At 47.8% G+C, this 15,216-nt stretch overlaps 1 protein-coding gene across 1 annotated transcript in view; it reads left to right on the top strand.

Moving 5' to 3' along the window:
• The window catches only part of ATG4B (autophagy related 4B cysteine peptidase), a 54,860-nt gene extending 51,112 nt beyond the window's left edge, over positions 1-3,748 (top strand). Inside the window, exon 13 of the mRNA XM_068280613.1 lies at positions 2,711-3,748. Within this exon, the coding sequence (XP_068136714.1) occupies positions 2,711-2,784 (74 nt within the window). The 3' untranslated portion in view covers positions 2,785-3,748. The remainder of the gene's footprint in view (positions 1-2,710) is intronic.
• The last annotated feature ends 11,468 nt before the right edge of the window (positions 3,749-15,216 follow it).

The raw sequence follows: 15,216 nt of genomic DNA, 5'->3' as shown, positions 1-15,216 counted from the left end.
TCTTCCACTATTAACACTCAGTGCATTGCTGTTCCAGAACAAACATGCAGATCACGTTTTGACTTCACTAACGTTGCTCATTGCATGTTTGTTGCTGGACTGTGTGTAAAAAAATAAATAAAAATAAAGATAATAATAAAATAAATATATACTAAACTTTTTTTTCTGTTGAGTTGGAGTAATTGGCATGTATAGAAAAATGGGGAATCTTGGCCATCCTCACATACAGCACCCTTTCTTAGTAATATATTCTGTTCCTGGCCTATAAATCTGTGCACAAAACATGCCCTACCTTCATCTCGGTCCTCCAATGACTTTCGCCTAACTGCCCCGTGCATTTTTAACTCCCATGCACGCCTGCAGGATTTCTAAAGAGCTGCCCCCCACCCACTGAAACACCCTTCCACCGCTCAAAACCCAACTCTTTAACCTTTGGCAGACCGCGTGTAGTAAATCCTACACCACACGTGTGGCTGCCTAACTCTGATGCGGTGTAGGATTTATGCTACCTGCCATTTCTGCTCCCCACACGATCATGCGCACCCGAGAGGGGAGATTAAGCTGTCATATAACAGCTGAAATTTCCCCTCAGTGATCAGTAGCCATTACGATTGGCTCCTGATCATGTGATCACTACGATCGCTGGCCGATCGTAGTAATCACTATTGGCAGCGGCGGTCTGAGGGGAGAAGAGGACGGGGACTAACCTTCCTAACGTTCCCTCGGCGATCATCGCTCCCCTCCGCTCTAGCCGGCATCCCCGCTCGCCCTGCCTTGAGTGTCGGGTCCTGGCTTGATGACATCATCAAGCCGCGACCGGGAACTTAGCATCAGTACGAGTGGGGATGCTGGCCAGAGCGTAGGGGGATAGAGCTGCTAATCGCTGGAGCCTGGGATGTGAGTAAAGGCTGCTGGCAATACGGGGGACACCTGGCTACACTGGGGACACAATGCTTAGCTAACTATACTGGGGATCCGACTGCCTGACCCCCCCCCCCCCCCTACATTGAAAATGGCCTGGTCCTTAAGGGGGATTACACAGCCGGTCCCCAGAAGGTTAAGATGGCCTACCCAACCCCTACCAAGCAGTAACTCTCTGCTGAATACTTATTCTACAGCCCCACCTAGCGTGTCCATCACACCTCTCCTTCAATTGTAAGCCTTTGGCAGGGTCCTCCCTTTCCTAGTGTATTCTACATCATATTATCATATTCTGTATTCGTTTCCTATGACTGCCTTGTACTTGAATTACTGGACTTACCTAACCAGCCCAAAATTGATGATCATGTATCTTGTACCTGGCTGGATAGTGTAATGGGTAAGGGCTCTGCTTCTGACATAGGAGACAGCGCTGTGGAAGATGTTGGCATTGTATAAATACTAAATAATAATCATCTTAATGGTAGGTACCTTGATTAGTGGTGTAGACAGATCCCACAATAGACCAGTCCATTCCTGAGTGATAATGGTGATGGACTAGCTCTGGCAGAGATGCCCCAGGAAGTTCCGGCTTCCTAACATCTTATGCTGGGAATACACGTTACGTTTTTTGCGGAGAATCGTTCTGATAGATGCCTTCAAAGATAAAATTCCGACATGTCCGATTCTCTGCTCAATTCTTTTCCGCTCGATTTCTCATAGAAGTGAATGGAAAAAAGATAAGAAAAATGCGCAGAAGATAAAAGAATCGAGCAGAGAATCGAATGGCTAATTGCGCAGAGAATCGAACGCGTACACCGTAACGTGTATTCCCAGCATTAGTTAATAATTAGGCCAAAAGCTGTGACCTGCTGATTGGCTAGTCCCCTCTCATTCTAATGTACATCCAAAGCTCCCCATGCACAGTGCACATTGGAGCATACTTCAGCATGTATTGCAACCTGTCCTTGCTCCTGCTTGCACTCAGTGGTGTTCCATGCAGCTTTTCAACTGGCTGCTAGAGCTCCAGGCTCCAATGCACACTCTGCATATGGCCCCCCACAGATGTGACCTCCCGTATGTCGCCTGTGGATAGACCAAACACCACACACTTTAGCTCCTGTGGATGTTTATCATAATATTTGCAAACCCTGGGCACCATCCTAATAGAAATGCGAGTGCTCAGCTCTATACCATTATCAGTGTGACACACTGTGCCTCTCTTGTGAGGCTTGCTGCAGTGACTGCAATAAGTCCTTAAGCCCTGTACACACAGCCTGACTAAAGGCGGGTGGCCAGTAACGACCAGCACCAGCTGAAAGGCGTGTGTACAGCGACCCTGCTCCACAAGTGATCCACCTGGCAGATCAACTTGGTCAAGTGGCAGCCAACTTCTTTGTTCACGCTGCTCTCCCACCCGCTGCATGCTCTCACGCATGCACTGCTCTGTCATCCCTCTGCCCTCCCCCACATAGCAACACAATGTGTTGTCACCTACACAGCTGACACATATCTGTACAGGCCAGCCCAGCGATGTCGCCCAAGGAGTTTGGGTCCCGATCTCCGTCAGGCGTTATCCATCATGTGCACCATGTACATAACTTTAAACTGTGCAAGCGCTCAGACATAATGATTTGGATCTCTGTATTGACTGATAGTTGCATAATAACTGTACAAACACCTTCTATACCACCCATTATAACATAAATCCCGTAATCTGAACTAAGACCATTGATTATATCATGGTGTACCGTTAGTAACAAATAACGGTTTTATGTTATGTTTATGTCAGACTCCTCAGATGCTGATCGCCTGGACAGGTTCTTTGATTCTGAAGATGAAGAATTTGAAATTCTTTCTTTTTGAAGTAAAAATGAGAAAGGACAGTAAAAGATGGTAATAATCTTAAAATGTCTTGGAAATGGTTTCCCTGTGGTTCATAAACTGAAAACCGCTGGATATTTTATCCTGGAGGATCTAAGTTATTCCATGAACCAATTCCCATAAAGAGAGTATATGAAGCATTGAAACCTGAATTGTAATGCAGTGCCTACAGCTGGGATGTTTACATACTGCCAGGATTCAGTGTCATGCTTTTGGCTCTATTACATTCCATGCAAAAAGGGATCAACAGTAGGGCCAACCTGCTACCAAGAACATGACACAGGACGAGGAGGACCGATAATGGCAGGAATCGAGCAGAATGGATTGGCTGTTGGTTGAACATTTTTTTGCTGGATTTCAAAATAGGATGAATCCCTCAAGTGTCACTTGTGATTGTGGAAAACATCCACTATTTCAGACAAGCCTTTTATGGTATGAAACTGTATAATGCTGTGTGGATATCAGAAGGTGATGAAGTAGTAGATAGGTGTGTTGTATCTGTAAGTGAAGCTGTCCTATGCACTGTAGAAGAGAAGGCCTTTTTTTTCAGTGCTCTTGTGGGTTTTTGAGCCTCATAGTCCAGTCTTTAACTTGATTTCCTCCACTGTGTGCTGAGGCCACAAAGCTCGTATGTGTGCCGTTGCTTTTAGAATGGCCGAGATTGAAAACTGGGTCAGACATTTTAGCAGTTACCGATGCTTTCACTTTGAATACGTTACACATTTTAAGGTCCATGGTATCTGGTTTTAATGGTATAATGTGTGAATACAGCTACAAGAGGTCAGGTTTGGTGTATGCAAACATATAACAGTGCATTCAATTCATTATTTATGGGTAATATACAAGGTTTACCATGAATTAATTTTAATGTATTATTTAGCTTTTAATACTTCAGTTCAGTTCATATAACTTGTCTCCAGCATATAATAAAGTCTGTGCCACACAATTTATATGTGCTGTTTTTATTAATTGTTGTTGTTTAAAAGAAAACGCACACCGCCTAATTAATTAGTGAAGAAATATTATTTTCCAATGGAACATTAGAAGTTAAACCCAGGATTCTTATCCATTATTCCTGCACTGCCCATAGTAGGAGTATGGGTGGCTGACTGACAATAGCTCTGCTTGCTCCCTGTCGTCCCTCACTACCTTACCCAGAATCCTACTAGGGGAGGGGAAGTTGCAGCTGTAGCTACCATATCCAGTCTGAGGTGCAACTACAAATCCTGGGGCTTCCCAGCAAAACTTTGATGGTGCCACTAAATGTTCACACCCTTTTTCTTGCCTATGCTTATGACCCTCACAGTCCATGGGCCCATCTTGCAAGGGTCATAAAACAAGTGTGGCCATCACACCCATAACAAGTGTAGTCACAAGTCTCCTAGGTGATATTTTCACACCTTCCTTAACGTTTTCTCCTGACTTTTCTCTTAGGTGATACTTTCAAACTTGTCAATAAAATGCCTTGTCATTAAACCACCAGCAAGCAAAAAAATACTCAAAATAACTTTGATGCTACTTTTCCACCTATTTTCTGAGACTTTTTCCATTGCAAAGTGATGAAAAGTTATTCTAAACTGAAGATGAAAAATGATCTCCTATATGAAAACTCAAAAGAAAAAGTTAATTGCATATGGCCCCATGTCTTAACTACTTGATGCACGTCGTGCAGTATATTGATGGCCCTGCAAAATTGACAGGATGCACCAGGGCTGTGAATACAAGTCTGCAGCGCTCCCGTTCTCCCGCGCGCACCGCTGCTTAGAGGGGAAGTTAACCCCCCTGGCGGTATGAAGAATTCCGCCAGGGGGCAGCGCAGCAGTTTTTTTTATTTTTTATTTTTTTAAAATCATGTAGCGAGCCCAGGGCTCGCTACATGATAGCCGCTGCTCAGCGGCATCCCCCCGCCCGCTTCGATCGCCTTCGGCGATCTCCGATCAGGAAATCCCGTTCAAAGAACGGGATTTCCTGGAGGGCTTCCCCCGTCGTCATGGCGACGGGGCGGGATGACGTCAGCGACGTCATTGGGAGTCCCGAACTACCCCTCGGCGCTGCCTGGCACTGATTGGCCAGGCAGCGCACGGGGTCTGGGGGGGGGGGGGGGCCGCACGCCGCAACAGATAGCGGCGATCGGGCGGGGGCCGGCAGCGATCAGAGTGCTGGCGCAGCTAGCAAAGTGCTAGCTGCATCTAGCAAAAAAAAAATTATGAAAATCGGCCCAGCAGGGCCTGAGCGGCAACCTCCAGCGGCTTACCCCGTGTCCAGCACGGGGTTACCGCTAAGGAGGTTAATGAATGGGACCGCAGGTCCCATTCATAAATCTAAGTCCCCAATTCAATGAATACCGGCGTCTACAAGACGCCGGCATTCATTGTATCTTCCTGTTGTTACACTGGTACGCATTACTTCCGATTCACATGCTTATGTACGGGAATCGAAAAAAAAATGACTTGTTGCCAAATAGTATATTACACCAAAATTCATTTTTGTTGAATAAAAATCCCCACACTGACTTTTATAATTATTTCCCTCCCACAGTACCCAAACTTTTTTTTTTATATTTATAGAAAGAAGGGGGGGGGGGGGGGCGGGAAATTACATTAAAAAAATATATAAGTAGTTACCTTAGGGACTGACCTTTTTAAAAATTTATCGAGGCGGTATATTACTATTCATTTTTAATTTATGGGCTTGTAATTAGTGATGGACGCAAAACTGAAAAACATGCACCTTTTATTTCCAAATAAAATATTGGCGCCATACATTGTACTAGGGAAATTTAACTGGGGCAAACGGGCAAATACTGTGTGGCTTTTATCCGCAGTAGAACGTTTTATTTTAACACTGTAATGGCCAAAAACTAAAAAATTCATTTAATTTTTTTTTTCTTATTCATGTTAAAATGCATTTAGGATAAAATAATTCTTGGCATACTGTACCTCCCAAAGAAAGCCTAATTGGTGGCGGGAAAAACAAGATATAGATCATTACGCTGTGATTAGTAGTAGTTAAGTTATTGGCGAAAGATAGAGGAGCGCTGACAGGTGAAAATTGGTCTGGTCCACAAGTGGGAAAAACCCTCAGTCATCAAGTGGTTAAATCACCAGTAAGCAAGATAATACACAAAATAATTTGAATACTTTTTCAGTTGTAAAAGGTTTAAAAGTTATTTTAAAGAGAACATGAAAATTATCTCCTAGGAGAAAAAGTGAATTGTATAGGGGGGCCCTGATCTGAAAGGTAGACTATAGCAGAGGAAGTCGTAGTTGGAGCCACCTTGCAGCTCTGGGCCCCCCTGAAGTTACAGGGGCTGCTCCCCTATAGTTACACCCCTGTATCCAATGATGACAATGAGAGGAAGGATGATTTGCAGAAGATCATAAAGTACAGGTCAGATGAAGTTTCTGTAGGCATTTGGAGAGGATAAAGGTATGTGTTTATTTTGCTTGGAAGGGGTTGGTTTAAAAAAAATCCTAGCCATGTTCTTTAATCCTCCAGACAAAAACTTAAAACTTTCAGCACATATTTAGATAGAAAATATATGCGCCAACTTGGCAGGACTACGTTTTGTACACCACATTTTTTCTCCATGTCATTTCAGCACCAAGCCCATGACATGTGACTAGATAGGAAGTAGGGTATAATATTGTAATTAGCCACAGATCACCTCTCTCTCTCCCTCCCCTCTCTCATTTTAAAAGCTCTTGCTAATGCAACGCTGTGGGGGATTTTTACAGAATCACATCACTCCCATGCACACACATGGGATAACGTTAGCAGGAGCTTTTATAATCACAAAGCGCTCAGAAAAGCTCTTGTAGTGTGAACTCGCCCTCTCGGTCTCTCAACAGATCTCTCTTCTACATTCCACAGATCAAGAAATGTACCGTATCTTCTTTCCAGGTGATGTACTTCAGCTCCTCAAAAGTTAAATCTTTCTAGAGATTGAATTCCTTCAGAAACCAACATGGCTCACTGGATGAATTTGATATTTTTTCTAGCTTACTAGTCACAGGGAAACAGTTACTATGGTCATGAAATGGTCTGAAGCACGCTAAGCTCTTTTCCCAATACCTCGTACAGCTCTGAGAACACTGCACAGATTGTTTGTTTTATCATTTAATTTGTTGAATGTTTTGCTGCACTCTCCTCTCCTCCACACATAAATCGAGTTCCCCAGTAACTGTCAGCGTTTTATTGCTAATCTACTGAATCCACCACCTTCTAAATTCCATTGCCCTGAAAAAAAACTGTGCCACACATGCCTCAAACTTAACAAGCCAAGTTGGAGGCTTACCAGATACAAACTACCTTCATCACATGGTGGAAATATTGTTCAAAACAGCATTAATCGGGACCCCTGATAAGTCTAATCAGAAGGTGAAACGTAGGGAGTGGCTTGGCGAGCCGCATGTCTGATAGCATCACAGGAGTAAAGCTGGGCACACACATGAGATCAGTCTTTGGAAGACGAGGAATCTGCCGCAGAGGTTTGAAAGACTAATTGTTCTAAAGATGCTGTACACATGCAAAAGATCAGTTCATGCAAAAAAAAACAAAAAACAAAAAAAAAACCCTGAGAAATGCTTTTGTAGTCTATTTACTTTCTTCTTTTCACACATGAGCTGGTGGTTTCTTGTGATTTAAGAATAAATGTTTACGAAGCGGAAGTTACAGACCCCTTCATGACTGTGGTGCACAAAGATTAGATGAATACTGTTTTGATCAAGATTTCCTCCATATAAAGGTGTTCTGTATCTGTTAAGCCTCCAATTTATGGGGATGGCTTGTGAAGTTTGAGGCATGTGTAGCACAGTGTTTCACTCAGCACAATGGAGTTTAAAAGGTGGTGGATTTAGTAGATCAGCAATAATACTCTATCACCAGTATCTATGACAGTTACTGGTGGAACAGAACGAGGAGGATTTGTGTGTTTGTGGAGGAGAGAACACAGCAGAACATTCATCAAACAAAGTTTGACAACTGAAGTGAGAGGGATATGAAGGCTGCCATATTTTACTCCTTATAAGCAATACCATTTGCCTAGCTGTCCTGCTAATGCTCTAATACTTTTAGCCATAGACCCTGAACAAGCAAGCAACAGATCAGGTGTTTCTAACATTATTGTCAGATCTGACAAGATTAGCTGCATGCTTGTTTCTTGTGTTATTCAGACACTACTGCAGACAAATAGACCAATGGAAAAAAAAAACCGTGTGCTCTAATGAATTGTATATGTAGTGCAGATAAGTTATAGAACATTACTAGCAAATACAAGTTATATAGCTTTGTTCTATAACATTGCATCATTCTGTCTTATTTGCAATTACATACACTGTATTTTAAACTATAAAATAGAGCAGAAATAATGACCCTTTGAACGTTGTACTACAGACAATAGGAATGTCTCTGACCCAAGTTAGGTCAGAGAGCTCAGAGAAGCTCTTTTGCATAGATAACTGATGTTCAACTCTTCCTGTACTAGAAACAATATAATAAATACACTTTCCTATACTACTAATGTTCTATTTCTTAGCTGTACTACACATCAGTGGTGCTCAGCAGAGCTCGAATATTCGAGTAGCTCGAATATTCGAGCTCTTTTTCAGCTATTCGAGCTCGGTATTCGAGCTCCGAATAGCTGGAGCTATTCGAATGGGCTATTCGAGTGAACTCGAATAGCCCATTCACTATTCGCGCCATTCGAGCTAACAGCGCTATTCGAGCTCGAATACCGAGCTCGAATAGCGTCATAGCCCAGATTGATGTCCTTAGAGCCAATCAGAGGGCTCCCAGGCCCTCTGACGGCAGCCAATCACTGAGGGGGACCCTGGCCAGCCCCTACCCTATAAATAGCGGCCGCCATGTTCTGTTTCTCCGTCCTTGCCCGACTTTGCACAGAGAGAGATCTGCTCCTTTGTGCGTTGGCTTAGCAAGAGCTTTATTGTGGTCATTTACCTAGCGTTTTTGCTCACATACACCTCCTATATACACCTATATTGTTGTTAGTTAGATAGACATTGTATTTTAGTTAGTAGCTTTTGTGTTACATAGAGAGAGACTCAGACAGCTGCTGCAGGCTTACAGCTTTAGGCCTCAGGGCCTTGCCTGTGTGGGCAGCTGTTCTCTCCTGTCCTCTGTTTATTTCTCATCTATACCAGTATTTCTGCTGTCCTTTAGTACTGATTGATTGTATTTTGTATTGTAGTTATATACTGTAACTGTACTAGGACACTCACTCAGTCACTGTTCATAGGCTACTAGCTCCTGCGTGTGCGTGCAGTGCACTCACTGTCTGTGTACTGTACACACACTCTATTTCCTTCTGAATAGTTATATACTGTAACTGTACTAGGACACTCACTGACTGTCACTGTTCATAGGCTACTAGCTCCTGCGTGTGCGTGCACTCACTGTCTGTGTACTGTAGTGTACACACACTCTACTTCCTTCTGAATAGTTATATACTGTAACTGTACTAGGACACTCACTGTCACTGTTCATAGGCTACTAGCTCCTGCGTGTGCGTGCACTCACTGTCTGTGTACTGTAGTGTACACACACTCTATTTCCTTCTGAATAGTTATATACTGTAACTGTACTAGGACACTCACTCACTGACACTGTTCATAGGCTACTAGCTCCTGCGTGTGCACTCACTGTCTATGTACTGTAGTGTACACACACTCTATTTCCTTCTGAATAGTTATATACTGTAACTGTACTAGGACACTGTCACTGTTCATAGGCTACTAGCTCCTGCGTGTGCGTGCACTCACTGTCTGTGTACTGTAGTGTACACACTCTATTTCCTTCTGAATAGTTATATACTGTAACTGTACTAGGACACTCACTGACACTGTTCATAGGCTAGCTCCTGCGTGTGCGTGCACTCACTGTCTGTGTACACACACTCTATTTCCTTGTGATTATTACTACTGATTATTGTAACTTCTAGTTGTACTTACTGACTCTGTAACGACTTACTTACTGTACTAGACACTCACTCAGTCACCTCGCCCACCAACCCACTCCATTAAAGTACCCCACTTTTCACCCGCCCTTTTAAAAAACTTTTGTGTTTACGCCCAAAACATCGAAGATGTCTGGAAGTGGCAGCCAGCGCGGTTTGGGCAAGGGGAAGGGCAGCAAGGGAATCAGGAGGAGAGGGAGCAGCATTGTGGCAAGCCGCGGGCGCGGCCGCGCCACCATGCACAGTTCCGCAGCAGCAGCAGCAGCAGCAGCGTCAGTGGCTAACATTCCTCCTATAGCCACTGGCCGTGGACGCCTTGGGCGCCGCCCAGCAGGAGCATCTGCAACTCACGCTGCAGAGACACAGCAGCAGCAGCGTGTAGCACCTGCTCCGATTTTCCTCCAGCCGGGTCGGAAACGTCCCATTGAGGAAAAGGATGCAGACACTGTGGTGCAACTGATGACGGAGGATGAGCAGCCCGCCATCAGCTCTGTATCCGAGGCCTCCACCCTCACCACCACCACCACCACCACCCCTGTTCGCAGCAGCCGCCCAGCAGGGCCTGGGGAGGAGGCCAGTTCACCGTCAGTCGCCGACCTGTCACTTAGCACTCTTTTGACCCCAGGCATGATGAGTCAATTGTCTGCTGTTGTTGGCGATTTGGAGGAGGAGATGCTGATGGGCACTTTGGGGGATGAGGGATTGGACAGCAAGACTGTGGCGACAGTCAAGCAGCCCATCCATGCATCAGGAGAGGAGTTTGGGGGGTCATCATCCCAGCAGGACATGTTTCAGGAGGGGGAGGATGATGATGACACGGTGACAGACAGAGACTGGGTGCCACCAGCTCCAGGGGATGTCGTCATCAGCAGCTCTGAGGAGGAGGAGGTGGATGCGCTTGTAGGCCTTGCAAGGAGGCGCATCATTGCAAGCATTGGCAGCAGTAGGCAGGTCCCCCAGCCTGCTGGTGTCTCTGGCTCAGCAGCAGCAGCATCTGCCAGTACCACCACCAGCCGCACCCAAGCCCCCCCCCCAACCACCACAGGGAGACAGGCAGCAGCGGTTCCATGCCGTAGGGGGTTGTTTTTGTCACCAATCTGGCGCTTTTTCACCATGCTCACAGTGTACAGCAAGTACGCCACTTGCAACCACTGTCAGCGGAAGTTGAGCAGAGGTGCAGACCCCTTAAAGTTCAGCACCAGCTCGCTCATCAACCACCTTGCTGCGAAACATTTCCACCAGCATGAGGAGTTCCAGAGGCTGAAGGCATCTGGTGCTGGCAGTGGCACCACACCCATCACTGCACAGCCTTCAGCAGCAGCAGCAGCAACAGCAGCCACCCGCCCTCCTGCTCCTCCAGCAGCACCAGCAGGAGTGCGGAAACGCACTGCTCCTCCCCCCTCTGCAACTCCTGCCGCCGACACTGAGGCCTGTTCTGGCAGCCAGTCCTCAGTGGCCTCCTCTGCTGTGTCTGCTGATTCCCGTGCCAGCAAAAGGCCACGCCAGAGCCTTTTGAGCGAGTCCTTCCAGGGGGTGGTTAGGGCTCTGCCTCCCAGCAGCCGTCGCGTGCGGCAGCTGAACGGCTTGCTGGCACGGGCCATGTGCTCCCAACTCCTGCCGTACACGCTCGTGCAGGAGGGGAGCGACATTCGTGCGCTGCTTGCTTGCGCAGCCCCAGACTGGCAGCTCCCCAGCAGACACTTCTTCGCCCGCAAGGCCATTCCTGCACTGCACCGCTTTGTGATGGCCAATGTGGAGCGAGGGCTGGAGCACGCGGTTGGTGAAAGGGTCCACGTCACCATGGACTCCTGGAGCAGCCGCTTCGGGACAGGCCGCTACCTGTCCTTCACTGTCCACTGGGTCAGCTTGGTGGAAGGGGGTGAGGATGGGAGAGCAGCAGCGGGCACAGCAGCAGCAGCAACACAGTGGGTGGTGCCACCCCGCAGGGTCGGGGGAACTGCAGCAGGTTCCTCCGATCCTCTGCCATCCTCCGGCACACCTGGCCAAACCCCCCGCCTCAGCAGCAGCGTGAAGGCCCGCCACTGCCAAGCGCTGCTGCACTTGGTCAGCCTTGGGAAGACCAAGCTGACGGCAACCCATGTGTTGGCCAAACTCCAGGAGCAGGAGAGGATTTGGCTGACCCCCAGAGGCCTCAGAGTCGGAGAGGTGGTGGCCGACAATGGGGCCAATCTGGTTGCCGCAATAGACAGGGGAAACCTGACCCACATCCCCTGTCTTGCCCACGTGCTGAACCTGGTGGTGCAGAAGTTCTTGCGCACCTACCAGGGGATGGGCGAACTGCTGGAAACGGCAAGGAACGTTGTGCATCACTTCCGGCGCTCGGCTGCAGCCTGTGCGAGCCTGGAAGACGTGCAAAAGGAGCTGGAGCTGCCACGCCATCGGCTGATCCTTGACGTTCCGACTCGCTGGAACTCCACCCTGGCGATGTTGGAGCGTCTGGTTGAACAGAAGCACGCTGTCAACCAGTACCTTGCCCTGGCCACTGTTTCCGCCGCTCAGAGAAGGGACAAGACCAGCAACATCCCGTCCATCGTCCCTGATGATGACTGGAGGCACATGCAGCAGGTGTGCTTAGTGCTGGCTCCCTTTCTGCAGGCCACTAACATGGTGAGCAGGGACCATGCTATGGTCTGCGAGTGGGTGCCCCTGGTTTGTCTGCTGAACAGGGCACTCGATGCTTTGCTGGAACAGGGAGCGGCAGCCTTGGACCAGCAGGAGAGGCAAGCAGCTGCACAGTCCACCTCTGAGGGGGAGGAGGAGGAGGACTTGGTGGAGGTCCCTGACCTTGCTGCTGATGAGGGGGAGCAGCACAGCGCAGCTGAGTTGGTGCGGGGGTGGAGAGAGGATGAGGCTGACGAGGCAGAGGAGGAGGATGAGGACAGCACTGCCATCGATGTGCCAGCACACGTGGCCCGCCTCTTCCCAATGGCAGCGCACATGCTGGCGTGCCTGCGCAAGGACCCCAGGGTGATCCAGATGAAGCAGAGGGAGGACATCTGGATCAGCATGATGTTGGACCCACGCCTCAAGGGGAAGTTGAGCCAGTTCCTGCCGCCTGCAGGAGGAGACCCAGCGCAACAAATAAGGAGCTTGCAGCAGGCCCTTGTTGAGCGCTTGGAGGAAGCCTTCCCCCAGCCTTCCACCCCCACTGTCCAGCAGCCAGCACAGAGGCAGCAGCAGGTGCCTGCATCCAGCAGCAAGCGCCCCACAGACCTGCTGTCTCTCAGCCACGAGCTCTACAGGACTGTAGAGGCTCCGGCAGCAGTGACTAGAGAGGAGGTGCATGCAGCAGCATCCTCCTCCGGTCACAGCCAGCGCCTGACCCGCATGGTGGCTGACTACATGGGGTCCTACAGCGGGCTTGACAGCGATGCCCCTGTTGATCCCATGGAGTATTGGGTCAAGCGCCTGGAGATCTGGAGCGAGCTGGCGCAGTACGCCCTGGAAGTGCTGTCCTGCCCCCCTTCCAGCGTGCTGTCCGAGCGCTGCTTCAGTGCAGCTGGTGGCGTGGTCACCGAGAAACGCTCACGTCTGTCTCACAAGTCTGTGGACAGACTGACGTTTCTCAAGATGAACCAGGCGTGGGTGGAAGGCGAGTTCCTGGCCCCTGTTGTCGGCGAGAGGGGGACATGAACTGGCTGCCGGAACTTAGAACCATCGTTAATGTGCCTTACCACCCTTTACCACCTCCTGGCTCCTGCTCACTAAGCCAGCCTGGTTCACTTTAACTATTACGTCGCCTGCAGCCACACATTTTACAACTACAGTGGGCTGCTGTGTACTGCCCTTCTGCTGTCTGTCTGTGTTTCCCACTGCCAGGGTACACAGATTTACATTCTGCTGCCACTCTGCCACCAGCTATTACGTCAAAAAATAGCTATATCTGTATAATTGGTTGTAAAACCAAAACTACAAAACCATAAAAAAAAAAAAAAAAAGGTTTAATTTTTCTGAGGTGCCCGGGTTGAAAACTGTGTTGTCCCAGTTGTGTATTGGACACGATGTGGGCTGCACGACCGCTGTCTGGGACCTCCTGTTGTGTTTATTTACAGCCCTGGTATCACCCGCTAGGTACCAGGGCTATTATGTCACGCTGCCTGCCTGCTGCCACACTCACACTACTCCTCCATTCCTCCTGCTGCTGTCTGCCTGTGTTTCCCACTGCCAGGGTACACAGAATTACATTCTGCTGCCACTCTGCCACCAGCTATTACGTCAAACAATAGCTGCTCACATTACTCCTCCATTCCTCCTGCTGCTGTCTGTCTGTGTTTCCCACTGCCAGGGTACACAGAATTACATTCTGCTGCCACTCTGCCACCAGCTATTACGTCAAAAAATAGCTATATCTGTGTAATTTGTTTTACAAACAAAACCAAAAAACCATAAAAAAAAAAAAAAAATCTTTAATTTTTCAGAGGTGCCCGGGTTGAAAACTGTGTTGTCCCAGTTGTGTATTGGACACGACGTGGGCTGCACGACCGCTGTCTGGGACCTCCTGTTGTGTTTATTTACAGCCCTGGTATCACCCGCTAGGTACCAGGGCTATTATGTCACGCTGCCTGCCTGCTGCCACACTCACACTACTCCTCCATTCCTCCTGCTGCTGCTGCTGTCTGCCTGTGTTTCCCACTGCCAGGGTACACAGAATTACATTCTGCTGCGACTCTGCCACCAGCTATTACGTCAAACAATAGCTGCTCACATTACTCCTCCATTCCTCCTGCTGCTGCTGCTGTCTGTCTGTGTTTCCCACTGCCAGGGTACACAGAATTACATTCTGCTGCCACTCTGCCACCAGCTATTACGTCAAAAAATAGCTATATATCTGTGTAATTTGTTTTACAAACAAAACCAAAAAACCATAAAAAAAAAAAAGGTTTAATTTTTCAGAGGTGCCCGGGTTGAAAACTGTGTTGTCCCAGTTGTGTATTGGACACTAGGTGGGCTGCACGACCGCTGTCTGGGACCTCCTGCCTGCTGTGTTTATTTACAGCCCTGGTATCACCGCTAGGTACCAGGGCTATTATGTCACGCTGCCTGCCTCATTGACTGCCTGCTGCCACACACTCATCCTCCTCCTCCTGCTGCTGAATTTACCTCCTGCTGTCTGTGTGTTTCCACTGCCAGGGAGCACATACAATGGCGCTTCCAACATGCGTGCGCCACCAGCTATTTGTTACGCTCAAAAATAGCTGCATTTCTTTAAAAAAAAAATTGAAAAGAGAAATAAGTGAAGAAGATGGAGAAGATGAAGAAGAAGAAGAAGAAGAAGAAGAAGAAGAAGAAGAAGAAGAAGATGAAGAAGAAGATGAAGAAGAAGATGAAGAAGAAGATGAAGAAGAAGATGAAGAAGATGATGAAGAAGATGATGAAGAAGATGATGAAGAAGATGAAGAAGAAGAAGAAGATGAAGAAGA

The sequence above is a fragment of the Hyperolius riggenbachi genome, chromosome 4 (genome assembly GCF_040937935.1).
Source record: "Hyperolius riggenbachi isolate aHypRig1 chromosome 4, aHypRig1.pri, whole genome shotgun sequence".
Taxonomy (NCBI): Eukaryota; Metazoa; Chordata; class Amphibia; order Anura; family Hyperoliidae; genus Hyperolius; species Hyperolius riggenbachi.
The sequence above is the reverse complement of the archived record's forward strand: the minus strand, read 5'-3'. Positions and strand labels throughout refer to the sequence as shown.